This window comes from Cucumis sativus, chromosome 4, assembly GCF_000004075.3.
Source record: "Cucumis sativus cultivar 9930 chromosome 4, Cucumber_9930_V3, whole genome shotgun sequence".
Classification (NCBI taxonomy): Eukaryota; Viridiplantae; Streptophyta; class Magnoliopsida; order Cucurbitales; family Cucurbitaceae; genus Cucumis; species Cucumis sativus.
In genome coordinates, this window is record NC_026658.2 from 26,251,223 (window position 1) to 26,276,354 (window position 25,132).

General features: G+C 36.6%; 5 protein-coding genes, 1 long non-coding RNA gene and 1 other non-coding gene across 10 annotated transcripts; 4 read left to right on the forward strand and 3 right to left on the reverse strand.

Moving 5' to 3' along the window:
• Positions 1 to 897: 897 nt before the first annotated feature.
• On the reverse strand, positions 898 to 4,424 carry LOC101206784 (hypothetical protein). Its single transcript, XM_004145509.3, has 5 exons — positions 4,253 to 4,424; positions 3,170 to 3,302; positions 2,192 to 2,285; positions 1,847 to 1,933; positions 898 to 1,311 (listed from the first exon to the last, which is right to left on the reverse strand). The coding sequence occupies exons 1-5, from the start codon at positions 4,311 to 4,313 to the stop codon at positions 1,177 to 1,179; spliced, it is 510 nt and encodes a 169-aa protein (XP_004145557.1). The 5' UTR covers positions 4,314 to 4,424; the 3' UTR covers positions 898 to 1,176.
• A 504-nt stretch (positions 4,425 to 4,928) lies between these two features.
• On the forward strand, positions 4,929 to 9,190 carry LOC101206539 (peptidyl-prolyl cis-trans isomerase FKBP18, chloroplastic). Of its 3 annotated transcripts, none has more exons than XM_031883804.1 (7): positions 4,929 to 5,275; positions 5,619 to 5,689; positions 5,770 to 5,856; positions 6,078 to 6,227; positions 6,381 to 6,440; positions 6,894 to 6,934; positions 7,399 to 7,734. In XM_031883804.1, exons 1-7 carry the CDS (start codon positions 5,029 to 5,031, stop codon positions 7,418 to 7,420), a joined length of 678 nt encoding a protein of 225 aa, XP_031739664.1. In that variant the 5' UTR covers positions 4,929 to 5,028; the 3' UTR covers positions 7,421 to 7,734. The 3 variants fall into 3 exon arrangements, 2 of the variants coding, with proteins under 2 accessions (XP_031739664.1, XP_004145556.1); XR_969387.2 differs by lacking the exon at positions 6,894 to 6,934 and adding an exon at positions 9,016 to 9,190 and having other exon boundaries at positions 4,940 to 5,275; positions 7,399 to 7,567; XM_004145508.3 differs by lacking the exon at positions 6,894 to 6,934 and having other exon boundaries at positions 4,940 to 5,275.
• A 184-nt stretch (positions 9,191 to 9,374) lies between these two features.
• On the forward strand, positions 9,375 to 10,683 carry LOC101207021 (RING-H2 finger protein ATL8). The gene has a single exon (XM_004145510.3). It carries the CDS (start codon positions 9,798 to 9,800, stop codon positions 10,353 to 10,355), a length of 558 nt encoding a protein of 185 aa, XP_004145558.1. The 5' UTR covers positions 9,375 to 9,797; the 3' UTR covers positions 10,356 to 10,683.
• Positions 10,684 to 13,599: 2,916 nt separating this feature from the next.
• On the reverse strand, positions 13,600 to 13,671 carry TRNAW-CCA. Its single transcript has one exon. It is a non-coding gene; the product is annotated as a tRNA-Trp (tRNA).
• A 61-nt stretch (positions 13,672 to 13,732) lies between these two features.
• On the forward strand, positions 13,733 to 17,466 carry LOC101205591 (protein MULTIPLE CHLOROPLAST DIVISION SITE 1). 2 transcript variants are annotated; one of them, XM_011655981.2, is made up of 6 exons: positions 13,733 to 13,913; positions 13,998 to 14,288; positions 14,633 to 14,799; positions 14,917 to 15,304; positions 16,882 to 17,073; positions 17,174 to 17,466. In XM_011655981.2, the coding sequence occupies exons 1-5, from the start codon at positions 13,869 to 13,871 to the stop codon at positions 17,065 to 17,067; spliced, it is 1,077 nt and encodes a 358-aa protein (XP_011654283.1). In that variant the 5' UTR covers positions 13,733 to 13,868; the 3' UTR covers positions 17,068 to 17,073; positions 17,174 to 17,466. The 2 variants fall into 2 exon arrangements, with proteins under 2 accessions (XP_011654283.1, XP_004145552.1); XM_004145504.3 differs by having other exon boundaries at positions 13,740 to 13,913; positions 16,882 to 17,068.
• Positions 17,467 to 18,280: 814 nt separating this feature from the next.
• LOC101218314 (protein PLASTID MOVEMENT IMPAIRED 1) lies at positions 18,281 to 21,725 on the reverse strand. The gene has a single exon (XM_004145555.3). The coding sequence runs from the start codon at positions 21,082 to 21,084 to the stop codon at positions 18,484 to 18,486; it is 2,601 nt and encodes an 866-aa protein (XP_004145603.1). The 5' UTR covers positions 21,085 to 21,725; the 3' UTR covers positions 18,281 to 18,483.
• Positions 21,726 to 23,275: 1,550 nt separating this feature from the next.
• On the forward strand, positions 23,276 to 24,591 carry LOC101207260. The gene is made up of 2 exons (XR_180832.3): positions 23,276 to 23,519; positions 24,379 to 24,591. It is a non-coding gene; the product is annotated as an uncharacterized LOC101207260 (long non-coding RNA).
• Positions 24,592 to 25,132: the final 541 nt, after the last annotated feature.

A 25,132-nucleotide genomic window follows, 5' to 3' on the forward strand; every position in this document is an offset into this window, starting at 1 on the left:
TACTGATTTTTCTCTGTCTAATGTCTGCCTCTTATTGCTTGGTGGCGGAGAATAATGTTCCAAGTCAATGATTCATAGCGTATCCACGTCATTTTCGCCCTCGGCTTGCAACAGCAAAAAGCGAAGGCAATGGTTTCGTGCATATTTTAGACACATACTGCCCACTGCCTTCTTTCGATTGGGCCAGCGGCTGCCACTGATTGAGCTCAAACAGTAACATTTTCACCTAGTTTTCTCCTTGGTTTAGGATCCACTTCTTACATTATGGCCGTCCATCATCTCCACGATCTATCCAGAAACAAGTTCTAAGAGAGTGAATCAAAACTTGTCAAAGTTTTAAATCTGAAAACCCTTTGATCACCTTTTGAGTATCACTTCCTTTGGTTTAGGATCCACTTCCTTATGTTTTAGACTTGAGATGGAAAGTGATATTTTTATATGAATTGCATTGAAGTGAGATTGGACCAAGTTTCACAAAATAAAGTTTCTAACCTTTAGCTAGCAATATCGAACATTTCTTTTTTTTATCTCTTGTGTTGTTGCTCCATATGTTTTCTCGTTCAACATTTTTTTGTCTTGCTCCTTGGGTCCTCTCACTTTTGGTTCCTATCGCAAAAAAGCTTGACCAGTAGTTGTCGCTGGAAAAAAAGATAAAGCTAGAAGGTAATGAGGTGCAAGTACTGAGAAGAAAAAGTGGGAGCAAAAGTGAGAAGGAACAAAGAAAAAAATGTTTATTGTCAGAGATCGTTAAAACTGATTTTAGATTTGAGCGCACTTTTTTAGTTCAAACTGTCAAAAGTTTTGTGAAAGTCATATCCACTGACAAGGAGTCATTTGTCTGGCGAGCTGTGACTCGAGAAGTAGACGAATGATAAAAAATGCAAATAAGAAGACGGGAGGGATGAAATATGTGGCTTTCAAATACAAAACAATGCCTTGTTCGTGTACAAAATAGAAAACACAGCAAGAATGCTCTTCTACAAATCTATTCAACTTTTATATGGTGCATTTGAGCGATCCTAGCAACACATTATGCGATGATGAATATTACACATCAAAGCTTGGATACAAGTGTTCAAGAAAGAGAAAATCAAAGACAATAGCTACAAAATTAATTATTATTCTGAGTCCTGAAGTCGTGGGCGACGAAGGAAGAAGACCAATGCAACAATTCTTTCAAATGATAGATTCAACTTCGTCAGAGTCCATAGCCAGTCCATTTGTGGGACTCTCTGAGCGGTACTCAGCAGCAACCTCATCAATTGCAGAGTTTAACTGTTCAATCTTCAGTGCCAGCATTTTTCTTGTTTTCTGCAATTTGAATTAAAGAAAAAAACATGGTCATGTTGGCACATTCAAAAACCAAAAACATATTGTTAAATTTCTTCTGAAGATAAAGTTGGTAATTTCAAAAACAAATCCCATAAACAAAAGCAAAATATTGTTGTATACATTTGGTCAGCAACATTTAGGTTAATTCTATAAACCAAGTGACAGGGTCTGTGTTTGGTTCGTAGGTTAATTTTGTGTAAAGCTAGATGGGTGTATATTTGCTTACCCTGTCCGACTGCTAATCTTCTAGACTTTCCCCAAGTTAAATACCCCCAGCAAAATTGCCGAAACTAAAATTACACAAACACATTTTGACATCTCTGACAAGCAACTACATTTCGTTGCCAACTCAGGGTGGCTAAGAAGTCTATATGTGATATTACCAAAAAATAAAATAAAATTCACGATTACCATTTGGTAAATCAATATTCACTAAATTAGTGCCAAGTGAAGACCAAGCGTCCACACAGGAGATAACTAGCAACAAATAAGAAGAGACAAAGTGATTTCGCACCTCTAAAGCTTTTTCTTCATCATATATGAACTTGGGAAGTTTCTTCATCAATTCTTTCCGGTCTGTTCCAGCAATCACCTTGCTAATCTGTAATTCAAATACTAGATCAACTCTCAGTCACAATAAAAAGTTTAGGATTCAAACTTGAAGCTCGAACACAACTGTTACACATCTTTCTTGGTAGAATACTTAAATGGGTATCTTCCATAAGGTAGTATCCCTTAGACCGTAGCACACAAGTAACAGATATACTAGGTGAAATAACCCAGGTAACAGGTATACTTGGTGAAATAACCCAGGTGTACGATTCAGGGGTTAGATAAGAGATGAACAAAAGTAAAATACCTGAGGGGCATATACACAGCCAAGTGTGCCAACTATGAGCCCTCCCAATACAAAACCTCCAATAAAAATGCCTGTGCTTGACCGTCCATCATCTCTGTCATAATGTACAAAATAAACTTAACTGCCATTAGAATATTTTAAATGGATCTAAAGGACAGCCACACTGTGATAATATACAATATAATACACATCAACTCAGGCCATGCCCATTTAAAACTTCTACTAATATTATTAGTAATTTACATTGGTGAATGCTATAAGGGATACTAACAATTGTTACTGTACATTATTTTCAACCATACAGAGCCTTATTTATTTGTTTGGACAAGAATGATGCTTTAAAGACAAAGCAAGAGAGAAACAACTTAAGGGCTTGGGGAAGAAAAATCCCCCTCCCAAACCTAAACCATTAGAGCCTTCTAATAGTTAATTATGATCAAAAGAATGTAATTACATAATTACCCAAACAAGAAAAAAATCCAGGAAAAGAAAAGACATCTTTCACCCAAGTGTGAGATTTTAAATAAAAATTTCAGATTGAGGCAGTCTCCTTGTATTTAAGAATCCTATTGTTTCTCTCCTAACAGATTAACCAAAGGAGAGCGTGGACTGAACAATTCCACAAAATGTTAGCCTTGCCTCTAAACATTTAGCCCCCAAATATAACAGGAACAAATGCTCCATCACGTGAAATTGGACCGGCTCAGTTCAAATTGGTCAGATTCTCGGCTATTGATTAGCAATTGCCTACGTTCATTTTGGTTTTGTATGGAAGTTCTATTTCCAGTTTTTGCAAACCCCGATGATAAGCTTATACGCACAAGGATTTTAGACATGCACCCTTACCATGCAAAGGTTTAACATCGTTACATCAGTGATTAATAATAATTCATTTCAAAGAGACTCCAGAGACTATTATACAATCATACAAGATGACTTAATGGCATACTGTTTCAGTAGCAATTTCAAAGATTATACCTGTATGCAGCTTGAACTGAAAGTGACCGCCTGGATGTAGAAAGCTTTGCGTTTCCCACCCAACCAGGACTGAGAACTAAGCTGGTAGGGGACAAGCTCCCCAAACGTCTATCAACAGTTTTCAGATTTGATCCTGGAAGGATAATTTGCGAGAGTGAGTTTTACACTAATAAAACTAAAGGGTTTGTACATTTGTACACTCTCTAACAGTTGCAAAGTTAAAAAATGAGAGCAACCATGTAGTAGTCATATTCAATCTTCCAAGAATTGCAAATTTTTAATTGATTTGAAAATCAAATCATCATGACAAAGTGTATGCCTTCCATTTTTTGTTAATGAAAGCAGTTGTTTCTATTAAAAGTAAATCATCATGACAACATAATCAAAACATCATAACAATGTAATAGCCATTTTCGCCTAGAAGCCAACAAGAACCATGGGCTTAAATAAAGAACTTAGAGAGAATTAATATCCTATGAATTTCTTGAAACACATGTTATCCCCTAAGATTAGTCGAGATGCACAGCCAACGCTCTCATGTAAAAGAAAAAAGTAGTAGTAGTAATAATAATAATAGTGACAACGTAATCAAAACTAAGCCTTTTGACAGCTATCAAAAAAGAACAAACATCCCACCATAAGCTGCAAAACAGTGACTAAAATCCACATTCCCCTCACAAATTGCTCACAGAACAACGCCATCTCTGCATATAAGTTATAACCCAATACTAATTTATGAGCTAAGAAATTGGCAAAACTCAAAAGTAGCAGGTAGCTACCATTTGAAACTGGGTGTAATTCAAGATTCAAATTGGAAGGAAACTCAATAGCTCTTAATGGAAATGAGGCAATTTAAAGAAATCGAGAGCAGGAGTCCTAAATCTCCAGCATAAACGATCACCCCCGAAATTTAACGGAAGGAATGTTAGATAAGATGGGCAGATTAGAAAGAAAAAAAAAAAAAAAAGAATGAAAACCAGCTAAAATTGAATCGATAATAAACGTAGAGGTTGAACAGTAAAAAGGAAAAACAAAAATCAAAGATAAGATCAAACGCTGAAAAGATTAGAGAGTAAGAATTACCATGCGTTAACTGGAGTTGAGGGCTTTTCGTTAACACCAAGGAATTAGATATAGCAGCCATCGTTGAGTCCCAAAGATGGTGAACGAGAGAGAGAGAGAGAGTGTGTGTGTGTATGTGTGTGTGTGTGCGCACGCGCGTGTGTATGTGTATGTGTGCGATCTGTTAAATGAATGTGGAGAGAAGACGGTCGTCCTGGAAAGGAAATTGTTTATTGTTCGATAATTTCGATGGCCTTAATGGATATTATTCGGCGCATTGCGGTAATTTCCATGAGCCTAACCTATCGGCCCAAAGTCCCATTTCCCAAGCCCATAACTTTCTTCTCTCTGGACTCCATATTTTCAGCCCATTCGGCCCCCACTTTAATATCCAATCTTCCTTCCTCATTTATCTTCTAACAAATTCATGCCGTGTAATGATATGAAGTATTTAGTTTAGATTATACATATCAAAACAGGATACTCTTGGACTTCCTAAACATTTGTTTATTAACTTGTCGTTTTTAAATTTAGAAATAAAAGCTAAAGAAGTTCAAAATGTTTAATTTAGATTCTCTTTTATTTTCAATTTGTTGCTGTTTTGAAAGTTTGAAGAGAGAAGAAAAATGGTCAGTGAAAGAAAAAAGGGGAAAAAGAACAATTTATCTGAAGTCTTCTATATTTCCAAATTTAGTTTAATTTGGGTTTAGATTAGAAAAGAGGCGTCAGCGTTTAGTGGATATAGGGGATATAATGAGAGCGCTTTACAAACACAAGCTCTGCGTAGTTCAACCGCCATGGCAGTGTCCGTTCCCAACACCTTGGATTCTTCTCCCATTCATCGCCTTCTTCCTCAAATTCGTTCTCACTCCTCGTCTAACCAAAGAGAGAATGCATCCCAACAAGAGTTTTCTCTGCCAATTTCGAGAAGGTCTGCAATTTTGATCTCTTCGCTACCTTTCACTCTCGTTTCTGTATCTCCGTCAAAGGCAAGAGAAAGAAGGAACAAGAAGACCATTCCTCTCGAGGATTATCTCACCAGCCGTTAGTAATCTCAATTTTTGGTGTATTGCTATCTTCTGAGTTTCCTCTTAGTACTTTCAGTAGGTAGAAAGTCATTAAGTCTTGATTAGTAATTACGACATATTCTTCAATTTTCGTATCTAAATTCTATAATTCTACTGAAAATGTAGTGGAAGTTTGACTCACTACGAGTTGAGCTTCTCGTGGAGTTTATAGTTTTATTTCCAGTACTCAGAGAGATTTGTGATGTTTGTTGATTTAAGAAAATACCCATCGAAATCTCTTCTTTAATGGTTGGAAAATCTGGATTGGGAGAAGCATTTCTGTGTAGCTTTTCATATCTGCAATGATATTTTGAATGTAGCAAATGGACTGAAGTACTATGATGTTGAGGAGGGAAAGGGCCCTGTGGCAGAGAAGGGTTCCACAGTTCAGGTAATCTGTCTGGGAAATTTGAGAGCTGTTTTGCCTGTTCTTGAATTTTAACTTTTCTCTATATTAGCTTTCTATTACAGGTGCACTTTGATTGCCTCTATAGAGGGATTACAGCTGTGTCGAGTCGAGAATCTAAGCTCTTGGCTGGAAATCGTGTTATCGCCCAGGTTTTTACATTTTACTTGTGTGGATTTCATTTAATCAGTTGTTACCAAAAGACGCAGTGTTTACAAACGTGATGTTCTTTAGTCAACAACTTCAACTTTAGATCAATTCATTAACTAAGCGACTGGATGTAATCTAAATTTCTTCTTTCTTTACTTAGAGAGACGTGATATTTTAGACCCCAGTTGAATTTCTAATGTATATTGTCCCATGGTTTTATCAGCCTTATGAGTTCAAAGTAGGAGCCCCGCCCGGGAAGGAGCGGAAACGTGATTTTGTGGACAATCCAAATGGTCTGTTTTCAGCACAGGCTGCACCTAAACCCCCACCAGCAATGTACTCCATAACTGAAGGGATGAAAGTTGGGGGAAAGGTATCTCCTATCTCCATTCTTCTATTTTAAATTTTAGCATATGCTTGATTTGCAGGCAATCTTCTTCCTCTTTATAATATTCTCTCAACTTTTAAGTCTCGCCCATTTATCTTTATGAGGGTTTCATGGACTTTGTTTTTCTTCTACTTGCAGCGAAGGGTGATTGTTCCCCCTGAGGCTGGATATGGTCAAAAAGGAATGAATGAAATCCCAGTAAGTCCAATTTTAGATTTTTCCTTGTGCGTGACTTTTTGACCCATCGACTATTTCTTTTGAAATTTACTTACAATTCCATGTGAATGCATGAAAGCTCGGGACTAGAAAAGTTAGCCCCTGAATTCTAAGTTGTTAATGTCACCGAATTCTCAAGTATGGTGTCTAATTATCCATTACTTAAAGTAAGTCAATAATTTTACTATTTTTTTGTCCAACTTTTTGGCAGATTGGCTATTAAAAAATTGTCTGATCTCACTTTGCATGTGAACGCATGAAAACACGGGATTAAAATCTGGTCTGACTCCATGGTTTTTGTTGTCTTATCATCCAATTTGATATCAGAACGTTGTACTGAAAGAAAGTTATTTACTTTTATCGTGAAACATGTGCACATATGTTTTGGTTCACACTTTTTAGCCCCTCAACCAACGATGTCTCTTTTCTATGCAGGCTCTTTATTCTTTAGTTCAAATAAGATTTCAAATATACTGGTATGACTTTTTAATTTAATTTTTCAAAATAACCTGTTCAAGTAACTTCATTAACGGAACCCAAAAACGAGGAAAAAACTTGTATATACTTTAAGGACAGGTCAAGAATACTGTATATTGTTTGATAGCGAAATTGAAACCTTAAATATACTTTTAAAATGAATAGTGATTTGAAACAAAACAAAAGTTGTAAAGGGGTGTATTTAAAAAAAGTTCAAAAGATAAATTGCAGAATTTAAAAAATCATATAAAGTTTATGGGCAAAAGCCAAAATTTAGCCCCTTTTTTTCTTGTATGTGAGTATAATGAGTGGAGGAATCCAAGAAATGGTCAAGTCAAGTGCTCTTTGGTTTACTTATGTTATTTATGTCAATAATTGCGTGGAGGGTTGAGATAGAGATAAGATAACAACTTTTAGCTGTATGGTTATCAGATGTACATGTAATCCTGCTTTGTATTGGCAGCCTGGAGCTACTTTTGAATTGAACATCGAGCTTTTAGAAGTAGTGCAACCTGAAAAAGGTGGGGCCTGACCTGATTTGAGAACCAGATTTTTGATCCTCCACTGAACAAGAACAAGAATTCGAGCATTCTTTTGGAAGGACGAGGAGGAGCATAACAGCCTAGTTTTTGGTAGGGGGAGTTTTTTCAACGAAACCTTGAGTTCTTTATTTACTTGCTATTATATATTCTCAATATAATAAAAAATGTTAAATTATTTGTTTGGCATCATATCTTAGCTTGACACATTATGGGCCCTCTAAAATATAACAAAATCCTCCAATCTTCTTAGTGCCAAACGCACCAAATTTCTACTTGGGTCTTTGGCCATGTCACCTTTTCTCTGCCCCCTCCCTCTCTCAGCTCTCTCATTCTTTAGGCTTTAGCTTTTGAGTCTTGTTGGATATTAATCTTTAGGAGTTAGAGGGCGGCTTTGATAGGGATAACGTGACAGTCTTATTTGTATATTGCCTATTGTTTTATTATCAAAAGGAGGAAAGAAAAAGTAGAAATTTCAAAGTGTGTTGTGGATATCGTTTTCAAAGAAAGACGCAATGCAATATATTGGTGTTGCTGGGAAGGGAGATTGGTTTGGATTGGATGATTGTCCCAAGTGTCATTTTGTGGAGCAGAATCAAAGATTTCCCTTTCTTTGATGCGTCGAAAGTGCCTTGTCATTGCTAGGACCTTTCTCTAAAACCTCACCACTCCTCCCCTTCCTCTCTTTCTTGACATTTTCCTTTGCTCATCTAAACTGAAAAAGTGTACGCTAACTCAAATCAACAAACAGTTTTGTGTACACTACACCTTGTTGGTTTTCTCCAACCTCGGAGTGAAGTCCAATTCCAACCCCCTTTCTACAACCAAATGATGTCGTAAAAAATAGTGTGTATTTACTTTTACTGTGAGCCAATAGAAATGTTCCATGAAAGAGAATCAGCTCCATCTTCCTAATCCATTCTAACTTTGAAAATTTCAAAAAGTGATCGAAGCGACAGATGGAGGGGAGATGCGGTGTATTTTTACCTTTTTTGTTGCACCTTAATGCAACCTACCTAAAAAGAGAAAGGATTTGCTTCATCTTTGATAGTATCAGATAACTACAAATACTGCTTGCTTGATGGTTTTGTGGTTTGCTAGATTATAAAATGACTAATAATGGTGGTTTTGGATTGGGACCCAAAAATGGCGTAGGGAAAGGGTTTTTAGTTTTAGTTTTTTTTTCTTTTTTTTTTTTGTTCCATAATTTTCACTCTTTTGATACGAAACTGAATTCGTCGTTTCCTGATATTTTGTACTCATGTTTATCAAATGAGTATTGATTTAGATATGTGTGGTACTAGCTAGCTTGTTTCATGATTATAGCTAAATTTTGTTTTAACTAAATTGATCACTGTCTTTGTGGAAGTAATTCATACGTCTTCTAATTTTATTTAATTTATCACACATCTAATCTAGCTAACTTTGGTTATGTACTCTCTTTTCTTTCCTTTTCTGAAGCCAACTAAAAGACCTTTACTTCCTTATACTTCTCTCTTACAAAACCTTAATACTTTTTTCTTTTGTTTATATATTTGAAGGAACTATGGTTGAGAGTGAGGAGTAACAACAAGGTGGATCTAACACTAACGTTATAATTTTTTAATTTATGTTTGTGTCTCCATGTTTAAATTTGGACTATGGTTTAGCTTACCAAATACCTTTGTTGACTATTACTACATTATTTAATAGGTTTACACCCGCAGTTATTTTATACTTTTCCTTTCAACTAAAACATCATCATCATCTTGACCCAATTCCTTTTCTTTTTCTTGCTCAATGTTGGACTGTTTAATGAATGTATTAAGAGTTCTTATCATTTAATTAATTCGAGAATAAGAATTTTTACCATACATTTGTCTAGATCTACGAGTCACTATGATACTCAAACGTAGTAAGGGTCTAGTTAGACGGACTGTTTAGTTAGTTGGTTTAGACAAATGTAAAAAAATGATTTGATGTGATGATATAAAATTTAATAATAAATGTTAGAAGTGTATCTGAATTAATTAATATTTGTATCCCTATTAGACTAAAAGATAGATTAGTGTATTTGTGGTGTACATTATATAATGATAATAATGTAAGTTAATAGTAATGAATTTAGATCGTGGCGTCGTGTATATAAACGGCGTTAGTATTGGGGTGGGTGAGTGTAATGAGTAAGTACGAAAGCAGTAAAACGGAAGGCCGAATCCCGTCAGTATAAAACCCCCTTAAAATCCCCTCGAAACGACAAACGTTACGCCCACGGTTGATTCAAAACGACTGCCCTTCTCATCTCTTTATCTTATAACATCTTCCTTTTCTCTCGCCGATTCAAATGCGTCCCTTCAGGTACCTTGCCGGCGTCAACTCCTCCGCCACCTCCGATACGTTCGAGCCTAGGTATGATTCTGACTTCGTCATAATCCTCGCCGCCCTCCTCTGTGCTTTGATTTGCGTCCTCGGTCTTGTTGCTGTTGCTCGTTGCGCCTGGCTACGCCACCTTGCTGGTGATGGTGGTGGCGCTGGTTCCACTCGTCCTCCGCCGCCTCCTGCTTCCAACAAAGGTCTCAAGAAGAAGATCCTGAGGTCTCTTCCCAAGTACACCTTCACTGCTGAGTTTTCTGCTCAGTTCTCAGATTGCGCGATCTGCCTCGCGGAGTTCGCTGTCGGTGATGAAATTCGTGTGCTGCCGCAGTGTGGCCATGGGTTTCACATGTCCTGCATCGATACCTGGTTCCGATCTCACTCTTCCTGTCCTTCCTGTCGTCAGATTCTGGTGGTAAGTCAGTGCCAGAAGTGCGGCGGTTTTCCGGCGAGCTCGAGTTCGAACGGCGGAACGGAATCCAGAGTGAAAGAGGAAGGAGATGATAAGACGAATAGGTTCTTACCTTAGCTCTAGGGTTTTTCTCTTAACTACTGCGATTCTTGTTCCTTCCTTCCTCCGTGTTGTAAATAGCTTTCTTAATCAAATTCATGTAATTACTGAAAATTGTGGATGTATTCAAGTTGTAAACAAAGGAGATTCCCCTGAATTTGAAATCGGCCGCTCTGATAATTCTGTTTCTGTTGTGAATATTGACTTCAAAATCTTGTCGTCGATTTTCAGCGGAGATGGCATAACTTTACAGTACAGGGCGATGAATTGAAAAAGGGGGAACAGTATGAGTATCATCATGTGGATGGTGGACATTCCAACAGCCAATGTGATTTGTTTATTTCCATTTTGGATCGCATTTTTCAGCACCAAATGCTTCCCTCTCCCCTCATCTCTCTCTTCATCACATTGCCAATTTTTCTCTTTCCTCTTCCCTGAAGATTTAAAAGGTCAGATCAGATCCATAAAGTTTTTTCTTTCTTTTTTCTCTTCTGAAAATGGAATAATTCTGCAACTGCAACCCCAACTGCTCCATTTCTAATTTTAAAAAAACCTTTACTAAATCCTTCAATCCATTTTTCTTTTCAACCTTCCATACCCATCGCTGCTTCCCTCCTGCTCTCTGTCCTTTTCACTTTCACTTATCTTCTCAACATGATAATCACTTTCAATTTTTTTAGGTTTAAAATTAGTTTTCATATCCGAACTTTCCAACTACTCTTTCTTATTTCACTTCGTTTAACTTTTGTTAATTTATTTCCTTATATTACCCTTTTCTTCCTCTTCATTTTGAACATCAAACTTAATTCTGCCTTCCACTTTCATTAATTCTAATCTTCGATTTTCCAGATTAGGGGAAAATCAATGTTGGAGATACCCAATTTATTCTAATCTAAAACAAACTTATTTTTAGAAATGAAATGTTAAAAAATAAAAAATAAAAGTTTATAATTGATATAATATAGAGTATAAACTCTAAAAACATAGAGGAAAGAAAAAAGCATAGGGGTGTGTAGTGTAGTGGGATTTATCTATCCATCTAATCTCATAATAACAAGTTTGAATGTATCAAAATCAAACAAACCCCACTTTTTGCCTCTCATACATATCTATCTTCTCTCTCTCATTTTTCCTCTAATGAAGTCTGAATTCAATTTTGTTGTGATATCTAATTCACATGCTTTCTTTTTTCTGCTTTCCCATTATCACACTTTTCTCTGCCACTTTTGAACCAACACAATTATAACAATTCCAAGACATTTTCCTACCCATTTATATTTATATATCCTCAGGTTACAAAGTGGAACTTTAGCCTCCCCTTTTTTCTTATTTTATTTATTATTCTTTAATTAATTGCAATTATATATATATATATATATATATATATATATATATATATATGTATGTATATATATATATGTATATATATCTATTGGAACTAAGCTATAAAAATTCCAACCTTTTATTATTACTTTTTATATTTAATTCTCTTTTGAATTCTTGGGTTTCAAGTTTTAATAATCCCCTTTTTGTTCCCTAACTTTTTAAAAACGTCAATTTGGTTTTTGGACTTTAACATTACTAATAACTGCATTAGGACACTAATTTTGTAGGTAACTATTTTTTTTTCAAACTTTCACTGTTTTTATGTGTATTTATCCGAAATAGCAATTAGATTTAAAATAATTAATTATATAATAACATATTTAAAAAAATTGCAAATACTGCAATATTTGTCAACTTCTATAAATGATAGAAGTTTATAACTGATAAACTATGTTATAAATGTCTATTAGTCATACAAGCTTGTTCTTAATTATCATTCCTAAAATGGTCATCGGTTACAATTACCCAAATAGTTGTTTTTCATAAAGCTCTATTGATTATTGTTAAAAGTGTGTTGGAGACTATAACCTTAAATTCCTTTATATATTAATTCAATTAGGGTTTTGATTGGATCTTAATCTATGTGAGGAATATGCATCTACCTCTTTAGTCCAATCTAATAATTATATAATTCAATACGATAAACTATCAATTTACACATACATTTATATAAGTGATGTTTGTGACTTTATTTTTAAGAATAAAAGGTAAGGAAAGTAATTTCTTGATCAAATGAAACCTTAGTAAATTGAATATGGCAAGTAAGAACAAAAGAGAATGGATATGGATGTTGTAGATGAGGATATAAAACTATAATAGTCGGTTGGACTGTTTAAGAGACAATGCACTAAAATGGACCAAAAATTATAATTGAGAGTCAAATAGCCACCAAAAAACTTTGATTTAATTTAATCATCAATGTTATTATATATATCAAACTTATTATTATTATTGTTATTAAAGAGAAGAGCCATTAGTAGCCCCTTGCTTTTAAAAATAGTATTTTTGACAAAGGGAGCTGGAAATTTGTGGTAGCCAAAAATGGTAATGAATTAGGTGGAATTGCATTATAGAGACTTAACTTTGTGTGTGTGTTATTTTATGTGCAAAGACAAACTGTCAATGCAAATAGAAATGGATGGATTGATTGGATTAGAGGATCAAACTTGTTCTTATTCAATATGTAATGCAAACAAATTGCAGTTTGTTAACCCCCACTACTTAATTAATTCAACAATTCTTAATTATAAATTAAAAACATGAACATGGTTTCATTTATTTTAATCATCCATTCAACACACCACACCACACTTCACACTATGAAAATGAAATATTGCGGCCCTTTCTTTTTCTTTAGCGTCCTTTAAGAAAATTAGTCCAAAAGACACCATTTATCGTAATATGAAATATACACATAAATAATTCTATTTTTCTAGTGGTGAGTTAGCATAAGATACATTTCTTTTTCATCAAACCCATTATCATCCAAAGATTGTGTGTTGGTTAGGTCAAAACTTAAATTAATACGTAGTTTTAGTATAAAAAGGAAAAACCCCCCATTTTATTATTCCATTGCATTTGGAGCCGCCCAATAAAATAAATAAATGAAAGAATGCCCCACCCACTATACCTATACCTATATATATATATATGTATATATTAGTAGTCATCACATGGGCATCATATCACACTTAATTATGGCGTGTTTACTTCACTTTGTTCCCTTTTACTCTTCTTGTCAATACAAATTCCCACTTCATACGCACACCTCCCCCCCCAAAACTCAACTATTTATTAAGTCTTGACTAATTTGATACGTCAAAATTTTCACATCACCTATGGGTATAGTATGAAAAAGAAATTTAGATGGAAAATATGAACCCGACGTGAATCGAACACGCAACCTTCTGATCTGGAGTCAGACGCGCTACCATTGCGCCACGGATCCATTGATGATAGAGAGTAGTCTTTTACAAATTAGGTCTTTGACATTTGAATCCAAAGCGAAGTTACTCCAGCGAAACCCAAACCCTATCCTCCATTGGCTCTTTCATTTGCTTTGGTATGGCGTCTTTGTGCATTTTCTCGTCTCCACCATTCTAATTCCTCTTTTATTTTCTTTCAGTATGTTTTCCTGCACCTGTAATGGCACCCAATTGGACTCTGCAGTTACATTCTCTTTCTTTCCAGGTAATCCCTCCTCCAGTTTTCTTCTGATTTTATCAGGCAATTGTTCTCTACCATGTTTTTCAACTTTTTAGATTATTTATGCAGCCATACGTATGGGTTCGAAAGCCTCCTGCTCTGTCCGCCATATCCCAACTTGGAATTGGTTCTAAATGGGATGGCATTAGGTATGGTCATTTGAACTGCAACTCAGATCGGTCTCGAATTGGTGGAAATTTTGTTGTAAAATCGGGTGAGGGCTCCGCAAGCACTGATTCCGGCGGAAATGTCGAAGGGGATGAAATTGTGCTCAAGAGTGGGACTGGTAGTGTGGCTTCGGAAGATTACATAGGGAAAATGCAGGAGATGATTATTTCGTCACCTCCAGGCGTTTTCTTGGTAAGGTTATGATAGATTAGGAGTTTGTGACTTTTCTTTATATATTTGTTTGCACATTCGAGAATTGCGTTTGTAATGACTGTCTTCTTTCTGTTATATTCACAATTTGCACCTGTCTGATGAATGGCCATGGAACCAAAGTAACTACGTTACGTCGTGAATGGTGATGTCGACGGAATTGATATAAACTGATGCAAGTTTTGAACGCAAATTTGCGACAATGTGTATTGCCTTTTGTTATAATCCCTAAACTCTAGTGAATGAACTTTGAGTTCAAATCATGTTTTTTGTTTTTGGTTTTAAGGGTGTACTAATGGTTACTCACTTGACCTATTCTGTCTCAGATGAACAAATGTACTCGAAACGGTCTTGCAATTGGATTTTGCGTTGTAACTGCTTGTTTAGCAATTGTTGCAAGAGTGTATTTGATGAGGAAGTCCAGGAACAGTCATTCCGGATCAGTGGCGGATCTTGTTAGGCGAGGTCAGCTGAGATCTGACAGAAGAGGCATGTATGATTTAAATCTTTCGAACCCTTGCCCTTGCAACTTGCTAATATGTTTGTTATGTTCTGTTTGTATTTCCATTATATTCTTATTGTTTTCTCTGTAATCTTCCCTTTTCTTCAGTTCTAAACCTTTAAAATACAACGACCCCTTTAATAATCCACTGGTGAAGGTTGACAAAAGCAATTCGTCTGTAGAAATGTGTGGAAAGGTTTATCGGTTGGCTCCAGTTACTCTTACTAAAGAGGAACAAAATATTCATCAGAAACGGAGATCTCGGGCATATCAGTGGAAGAGACCAACCATGTTTCTTAAGGAAGGAGATTCAATTCCTCCTGATGTTGACCCGGATACAATCAGGTGGATTCCTGCAAATCATCCTTTTGCAACAACGGCTAGTGATATTGATGAAGATTTGGCCCAGAACAATGTCTACCAAAAGCATGGTGTTCCTTTCCGTATTCAAGCGGAGCATGAGGCTTTGCAGAGAAAGCTTGAAGCACTTCAGAGTGTGAGTACCTCTGATACTCTGTACTTGATTCTGTGATGTCTTCATGCTCATCCTTTTAGTTGATAAGTTCATTTATAAAATTTTCTGCGTGTTAATGGGGAGTGAATATGTTCGTTCAATGATGTAAGACCCACAAAAATTCAGGTAGACAACATAACACGGCTCTATCTGATAGATGTTCTGTGTGGCATAACTAATGATAAATGCCGAGTCCAAATCCATCTCCTTATCTTTTGTCTACAATTTTACCATATTATCCTTTTTTAAGCGGCCAGTTCCATTCCTAAAGATGTTAAAAGCATTTCATCTTTTTCTTAGAAGTTTGATCCCTTTCACATTCAGTGGACACTCCTTCGACTTCAAGGAGGGGAAGATTCCTTGGATTCAATTATTTAAGCCCTTTGGGGGACCACTTAGTTAGAGAAAATAGAAGATCTTTTTAGGATAAGGATTCTTTGGCTTTTCTAAGATTCTGTCACTTTTTGGATTATCTCACTTTTGTTACTCACTCTTGGGTGATGAAAGTTAAACGCAACTCCTTGCAATTATTGTTTGAATTCTGTTTCCGCCAAGTTGTAGTATTCTTTGAATACATTTTTTCTGTGCTAAAGTTGGTTCTTCTCTCCTTTTGTGATTTCATTTCTTCAATTAAATTAAGAACCATTTGGTTTTTAGTTTTTGAAAATTGTAACTGTCTTTCACAATTTCTATCAATTTCTTTGTCCTACTTTTCATGTTTCCTTATTTGAATTATTAACTAAGTTTCCTAAACAAAAACAAAAAATTTAAAAACTTAACTTGAATTTTGAAAACATTCCCAAAAAATTAAGATAACAAAGCAAAGCTAAAAACCATTGACTGGAACTCTGGAAGCACAATTACCAAAAATGTGTCTTAGCTTTTTGGAATCACAATTACCACTGAAAGATGTAAGTTTCTGGTTCCATCACCATATGAGATGTGGATCGTCATTCTCGGTGACTCAATGATGTTGATTGTGGCCTGCAAAAGTTACAGTTTGTTGGGTAAAGGTTAAACAAATTTTCCCTTGAAAGTGGATAGCTTAATGTGTTCCTGTGTGTATTGGAGTTCTGTATGATTAATTGCTGTACACTTATTAAGAAAGGAATTAATGGTTAGTTTGTACTTGAGAAACAGTGGTGGCAGCGATTTGGTTTTGAGAACAAATATAAGGATTTTTTAGTAAATAGCCTCCAAGTTCAGGTAATTATGCATGGAAGTTACATGCAAACGATCTGTCTTGTAATGTGTAGTAAATGCCTTTATCGTAATTAAAATAGTCATGTTCTTTCGGGGCACCACGTCAACCAAGTGGTTCCAACTTCAACGTTGTAATTTCTAATCATCAGTTTTTACTACAGATGATGATTTTTTGTTTTCATTTCTCTTTACCCGGTCCTCGAGTTTCCTAATCAAGGAAATTAATATGAAATTAATTATTCCACTGTATCTGCCATTTAGATATGGTTTCCTGGTAACAGTCTAAATGTGTGTCCACAGTAAATAGTTTCCTAGTCACCATCACCCTTATATATTTATATCTACATTTTCTGCAGGACCAGAAACTGAATAATTTATTTATAGATCCTGGAAGTGTGAAGGAATTTGAGAGGCCTTTTAAGTCAAAATCCAAGTCAGATGAACAAGTAGAACAAAGTTCTTCAGATCACCAAACTGGAGAGTCAAAGCCTCCAAACTCTTTTGGGGGTCAATCTTCGTCCGATGAAGCACAGAAATCCTGAGGTAAGGTATTTTATTTTTGGATATATGCTATCTTGGTGGACATAATCATTTTACAACCGATCAGGCTTTTCTGAAAATTTTTGAATGTGTGTACTTAACGTGCAGGTTTGCTGTATAAAATAGGGATTAGCTTGCAGTTTTGCTATTAATACACACCACGAAGTTAGTTATTGAGGGGCCCTATTGTATAGTATGAATGCGTGCAGACTTGTTTCATTAGTTCATCCAGTTGTGAATCCACGGATTTCTGTTGGAGACAAACTTATAAAGACTAAACTTGGTTGAATTGGAGGAATATAATAGCTTCTTGGTAATAATATTATTGTTTAGTCGGATGCTGCCTCTTGCCTTGTCGCATTCAATAGATATCTGAAATCAAGATTTCAGAGATTATTATATCTCCGAAGGTTTGAACTCCTACTCCTACTTATTTTGATGAGGGGTTTCTTAAAATTAGTGCGTATATGTGATGTGATTTGAAACTCTTATAATTAGAATTATTTGACCCTGTTTATTCAACGATAGGATGGGCTCGTCTGCCCAATTATGGTACCAAAACTGTAGCTTTTGTGTTATTATGTTTATTTTAACTAAAATTCTTAGACAATGTAGATTCAATATTATACATAGATGTAGTGCAGTCCGTCTCTAAGGGTTGGGCTTAAGCTGCTTGGTTGAACTATACATTTATGAATGTTTGGCCAATCATATTATTTTAATAACTTCCTCCAATGACCTATAGGTTCTAATTTTAAAACTTCAATAGTTCATTTTTACCTCCCTCGGTTATATTTTCTCAGATTCAATTCATGTATTTTTATTAAGTAATGGGTTAACTTTTTTTTCTTCCTACACCATTTTGTTTATTGTTGCGTTTGCCCTTCTTTTAGCTAACCCCCCTTTCTCAATCCCAAAAATTCATTTTCCCAAATATGCACAAAAATTTCTATGATGTTTACTTGGAAGTTCTTGCTGGCCACCTATTTTGAAATATATATTTTGTTTTTCCATTAAATTTCATCATATTGTAGGGATTTATTGATATTGTATCACGTTCTAAATTATTGGGAAGCGTAATCTAAAGATGATGAGATGTGATTGATACTTCCTCTCTCAAAGTGACAAATGTAATAGGGAACAATTGCTGCCCTGACATTTAAGATACAAAACAGTTAACAAAAAAGAAATTCAGCTAGGTGAGGAGAGTCAGTCTTAGAAAAGTAATCAAATATAGAATGATTTTAGGGGATTTATTGGAATTCTTTAGTTAAATACAAAATGAACTATGCAATTCCTCCTGTTTTCCTACTCAACACATATACTCTCTTAAGCTTACTTGTTATATAGAACACAATAAATATGAACACAATAAACAAACACAATCTCCGGCATGCAGTGGAAGGAAACTGGTTGTTCTAATTAGCGAACTTAACATCTGGGTTTCGTATTGGTTTGAGCCACATGTCTGCCATTACTCTGGACGATAAGCTCCACAACATATCTGGTCCCTTTGATACCAAATGTCTTCCTTTCTTCGCTGCCTTCCCAATCCCGTACGCCACCAGCCACTGCATCGCCGTTAGCCTCTGTTTTTCACTATCCCATGCGTTTCTCTTCCCTCCGCCCCTCACCTTCAACCCTCCCACATGCAAGCTCGTCACCTTGAATCTTCTTTCCTCTTCGTATTTGCTTGTTTTCTCTTCCATTTCTACTTCTGTTGCATGGATCAGACCCACCACTGGACCTCCCACTGATTCGTATCTCCTTAATGGGTCTCTTAGCTGCACCACCACCCCCACTGTCACCCCTTCTTCTTCCTTTTTGCTTCCGTACCCACTGAAGTTCAATTTCTTCATCCAATCTTCAAATGGAATTGCTGTGTCCAATGGGTGGAATTGATTTTGATCTTTTCCCCCAGTTTTCACATTCAGAGCAGAGACGTCGAATGGGGCTTCTTCCTCCGCCATTTCGGCCTGGATTTTCAAAGCTTCTACGCTCATTTCTTCCAGCTTCTGCATTGAAAATGCTAGAATCTCTTCAATGGTCAGAGGGATTTCGTTCAAGTTCCAAATTCCTGTCGAAATCCTCTCTTTCCTTCCTGTGCTCAATGCGGTCGCCATTGCTTTTACAGCAGCAATGGCGCGCGCGGCCGTGGAGCTTGCTCCTTCTTTGTTTCTTCCGTGAATGATTGCTGAGGCGATTCCTTCAAATGCAATTTGTTCTGCTGTTTTCCCCATGAGTTCATCTGAAGACATTAATGCTACTACTTTTGAGCTCAGTTCCTCTACTCCACTGCAAGCCATTCTTTGAAACAATTCAAACCCACTCAGCGACTGTGTGGAGCCTAAAATGAATGGTTTCGATATCTGCATCGCCAGTTTTGGAATGTCCTTCCTTGAAACTTGGGTGTTTAGTGGATTCATGGCGGCTAAGTAGCCTCCATCTCTGGTTTGAACTACGCAGCCTAACCCCTTCCCAAGATCTGAAATGTATGATTTGGATTCGGCCTGCGAAGAGTCCTCTGTTTCTTCGAGTTGGAGAGGAGGAATTTCAGGGTAACTTAGTTTGCTGTTATTGTTGAATGAGGCAGTACCATCTTCTTCCTCGAGCATTTGAAGAAATTCTCTCGTTACGTTTTCTTCATCGGCATCAAGTCTCTGCGAATCGGATTCTTCATCGTTTTTCCCAACGTTTTCATTTTCCATCATTGACTCCAGAGCTTTGATTTGTTGTGCAATCGAATCGAGCTCTGATAATCGATTCAAATGAGCTTGATCGAGTACAACCTCCTTGACTACCTCGCTTGAAGTCGACTTTTCTTCCACTGATTTTTCGGATTCTTCTTTTTCAACTTCTTCCTCTTTGTCCTGAATCTCTACTCCTTTGTCCACAACATCGAAGTCTGGAAGATCGAGATCTTCAATCTTTGGTTCTTCGGATTTTTGAATAGACGGCGAGGTTGACGGTACTGGTGCTGGTTCATCTAAGTTGAGGTCATCCATTCCTGGAAGATCCGTCGAAGCTCTTGTTTGAGATGGAGTCCAAGCTTCACTTTGACTGGTTAATCTCGGACTAAGAACACTGAACGAGGTCTTCGATTGCTTTCTGCCGAAATTTTTTCCCGATTTCGATTCCTTTGACTGTGCTTGATTGTAAATTCCAATACCTCCGTCTTTCTCCATAATCTGAAATCCTAATTTGACTACTAGTTCTCCCGCTTTGGCCTTTCCCGCCAGATTGAAGCTAAAGTCCCACTGTCGAATTCGCGTTCCTTCGTAACTCTTCTCTATGGATTCTTCAATCAGTTTACTCAAATCCACTGGACTTCTCCCGAAATCAAGTTCTTGAGCATCTACAGCAAAAGCATAAATCCAAAACGGACGAGGCTCGAACTTCATAGGCTTTCCGTTTCCAGGAGTGCAATAAACATGGCATTTGAGGAACAACGTCTCTTCGAAATCCGCTGCGCCTTGCGAAACTCTTGACGGCATTGTGTTGACAGCTCCATCTTTGGTTTCTTTCTTCCTCACACAAACTGAAAGTCGAAGCCCATTCATGGAGGCGGGAAGTCCCTGAACGGTGACAACTTCAACAGAGAACAAGCAACTCATCTTCTGCATTCCGATGTGGGTTAGAGCTCGAATCGGCTTCCAATTCCAAATCCCCTTCTTCTCCGGCGTCGCATCATCCAACTTTCTCGGCTCCGGCTGACTCGAAGATAACCTATTTCGTTCCGTTTGCAATTTATCCTCATCGTCGAGCTTGGGACGAGAACGCCACGGCGACAGAGACATCCGTCGCGACCTCGGCTTGTTGAATTTATCATCAGTTTTGACGATACCCACATCTTCAGCAGAGGGAATAGAAGGAAGAGAGCTCCGAGGAAGAGCAAGCGAGGCGGTTCTCCGAGTAGTGGAGATATGGGTTTGGTAGAGAGATTGGCTCAGAGCCTCGAGCTCATCGAGAAGCTGGGTATTGGAATCCCTTCTTTGTGTCGTGTTCTGATCAGTAGCCATTGATGAAGTTGGAGCCAAAATTGTTGCAGAGGAAAGAAGAAGAGAAACAGATAAGAGAAGAAGTGGGCACAGAGCATTGGGGGATGAGAGAATATGTGGTGGGGAAACTTGCAGAGACGATAAGTAATAGAAAGCAGTGGGTGGAGGATGGAGAGCCAGCCATTTTTGTCTGGGCACAAAAGCTTCATCGTTATGTAATGCATATACACAGAAACAGACAACCACCGCCACGAAGCTTCTTCTTGGGTCCCCTCTGCATTAATTGATCAGTAACTTTCAATCCTCAACTGTGACTTTGTAATTTACAACATACATGAATTTTACATAATATGATTATGATTTCTTTTTTAAGTTTTATGGTTTGCGATTGTGGGGCTCAGAGGAGAGAGCGGGTCAAGAGGGAGCTGAACTTTTGGAAACACATGGACATAATTGGTTCCTTTATTTGAGGATTGTATGCATAAGTAAGAGGTGAAAAAACAGAGTCTGTTCAAAGAGGGAAAAAATGTCGAACATGGAAGAGCAAGGACAGCACCAAATGATGGGGAAGATGGAAGAGAAGGCCCCGGTGGAAGATTTGCTGCCATTAGAGAGCAGTCCGTACGTGAAATATAAAGACTTGGAAGAGTATAAAAGGAAAGGGTATGGGGTGGAGGGGCATCTTGTGCCCAAGCCTAATCAGGGCGGCGGCACCGATGCACCCACCTTGTCCGGCAGCGGCTTACCGGAGGTGCAGCCTACCACCATTGATATCGTTACCAAACAAGGCCTTATTCGTTGATCTCTCCATCATCCAATGTTGTTTACCGTTTCTCTTTGTTTAAATGTAATCTAAATTTGATCTCATTTTTGCCATTTTTCTTCTCAAGGACAAGGTGGCTGCAACAGAAACCCAATCTTGTTCTTGTAGGATAGCAATTGTTTCAAATGTTATATTGAAATTATCACATTTTTCTTCATGCATCCTATTGAGCTTCCAAGTTTTTGAAATGGATTATTTCATTTATCGATTAGAAATTTTTGGAAAATGGCCCATTGCCAGCACTATATTTCTCTAATATGACCTTTTTCATGAATACCTCCAAGGCAAGTTCTTGATTTTTCCTTTAAAAAATGTCATATTGATAGTTGATATGCACATTTTGTTCATTTGACAATGACCAATTATGATCCCAACTCACTTTTTAAACCACGTGCTTCAAATATATTATGTTTAATTTTTATAATTTGAGTCTTAATTTTTATGTTAAGAATAATTTATGAACAAAACTTGAGAAAATTAATGGACAGACATTTTCTTAAATTCATTATCAATATTGGTACACTTTTTCTTTGAAAAATTTCACTAAAAATGGTTTTCTTATCAACCAAAGTTCAACATATGTACATGTGGATTTAGTATAGGCCCAGGGCCGAGCCCCTTCAACTTTATTGTCTTTATATAATATGTATAAACAAAATTAATAATTTTTTAATATTTGTAGACAGTTTAGTGATAACTATGTTTGTTAGTCCCTCTTCCAATTAGAGTTCAAGTCTTACTTGTTTAATTTTTTTTAGTTACAACAAAATGGATATGCCACTGAACACATGTACGTTTTCTTCCTTCGTTTGGTGATAACCAATGATGATCCAACTCTTCTTTCTAGCCAAATGCTTCAACTTTTTGGAGTTTTAGATTCTCGAGGACCTATGTTACCACTAGGTTATGGCATTACATTCTTAGATTTTTGTGATAAAAAATAATCCCCAAACAATACATTTTGAAAAGAAAATGAAAAAGAAAAAAATCCTAACTTTTTTAAAAAAATTCACTAAGTATATCCATTTTAAACAAAACATGAGTATATTTTAGTTGTTGTTTTAAATTATAGTTGATAGACTTGTATGGTCTATCACATATTTACAACATGGTCTATCGGTGATAGACTTCTATTATCGATAGAATTTGACAAATTTTGATATATTTGTAAACTTTTTAAAATATTGCTATATACTTAATTATTTTGAATCTAATTGATAAATTTGTAATTACCTCGTATTAAAATTTTAAAAAATATAAATCGGAGCAAAAAGGGCCCGATTCTTTACCGCCTTCATCTTATGGGCCAAAAACTCCAAGAAAACTTAAGGCCCGATATTGAGCGTCAAATGGGCCTTAACGGTATGAGCTGGCGGCATATAAAGTGTAATGGAGCAACTTCCCAACTGGACTTTTTACATCAATTCGTGTTGGAAGCAGAAGAGGAATAATGGCGCTGATGAAAGGAGAACCCCTGTTGAGGAAGCTCGCCGTGTTCGCTGGGTACATCGTTCTTCCGGGAGCCATGGCCGCTGCTCTCATTTACTCTCCTCCCGATTACATCTACTCCAAGAAAAACGAGAAAGACGATAAGTCTTCCAAATAGGACTCTTTCCCCTTCTTTCACCGAATGGTTCGTCTCATCTTACTCCAGTAGGGTTACTGTTTTACATTTCATTCTTATTCTAAAATGTTGATAGACGATCTTATCTAAATGTTGCATATTGAATGTTGATCTTATCTTGAATGAATGCTCGTTGTGGTTGCAATCAGCAATTGCACATTATGTTTCCTGTATCTGATAATCATCGATTACAAAATGGATAGTGGTTATATCTGATGGATTTATACCTGTATTTTCCTGATTTTGCTTAGTTTAGAAACTCGAGCGTACACTTTCCTCGTCGTTGTGATTGGGGCTTGTACAAAGCGTATTGAACTTGTCTCTTCATTTATTCCCCTTCTTCGGTTAACTTCTAGTTGATCTTTTCTTGATAATTCTGATTTGACTTCGCGTGAATTTAGACCGAATAGACTAGCTTTCGAAGGAATGAAAGCAGTAGGCTCTATAGATCCAATTTGCATCTGTTGCTTGAACAAACTAGGTTTAAGAGTGTTTATCTTTTCGTAGGATCATCATCTAGATGACCAGCCATGTAATGGGCCATATTAGTAGTTGATTATGCATTTATTGCTTGAACGTAAGGTTTCTTATTCTTGATAATAATCCACCCAACACGCGGAAAATTGCATGAACACTAGCCATCTATCCCCCGTGGGGTTTAAAGGCTGACTATCTGTGCTGCACGATAATTTCTGGATACCTTTTTTCTCGACATATGGATTTCAGAATAAGGCTTGAATTTTCAGAAACAAGTATTTGGGAATCACGCTGAATACTATATGTACATTATAAGCTTTGGTATTTGTTCTTTTATCTCCAACGCAATAAGTTGGAATTGGACTTGATTTTCTGTTTTCTTTTGATGCAGGATCGTCTGATCATGTAGGCTTGCATTTGCAGTGTTGTATTTCTCTTATGTTGATAATGGTGTGTACTGGACTTATTGTCATGTCTCAATAACTAGTCATTTGTCTTACTTTTGAGGCTTCGCCTTTGGAGAAATAATAAACTTTTTCCCTCTTCTTTTTCTCTTTATGTTTTTTGAAGAAATTCTATGAGATAATACATATCATTTGAAGTAGAGACTGAACCATGGAAGTGGGAACTTTATGGGATACATTACTCTAAATTTCATATGCTTATATGAAAATTTGAACAGTTATAAAATGCGGGAAATGAAGAATCCCCACGACCACACAAACCATACATATTTATTCACAGTTCACACAGTCCTAAAGTACTAACCCTTTGGTTCTGCCCACTGTCGAATTGAAATCAAAATTTCCACTTTTAGGTGACTTGGAGTGTTGACAATGACAGAGGATAAAGATGCTTCATGGAGAGATTATCATAGCAAATAATTAAAAAGCCACTCCCAACTGGGTTGACTGTTGAGTGTGTTAATAACAGGGAAAGAAGATACTTTGGAGCAGACCGAGTAATTGCTATTAAGTTATAATTTTAGTAGATGATTACCAAGCTTGGCTTGTGTTCGATTTAAGTTTTTTAAAAAAATTAAATGCTTTTGTTGCAATTGCCATCATTTCTGTTAAAGTTTCAAGACTCACATCATTATTTTACAGCTTTACAGTGGGAGAGCTCGCTGCTGACAAGTGGTTTAC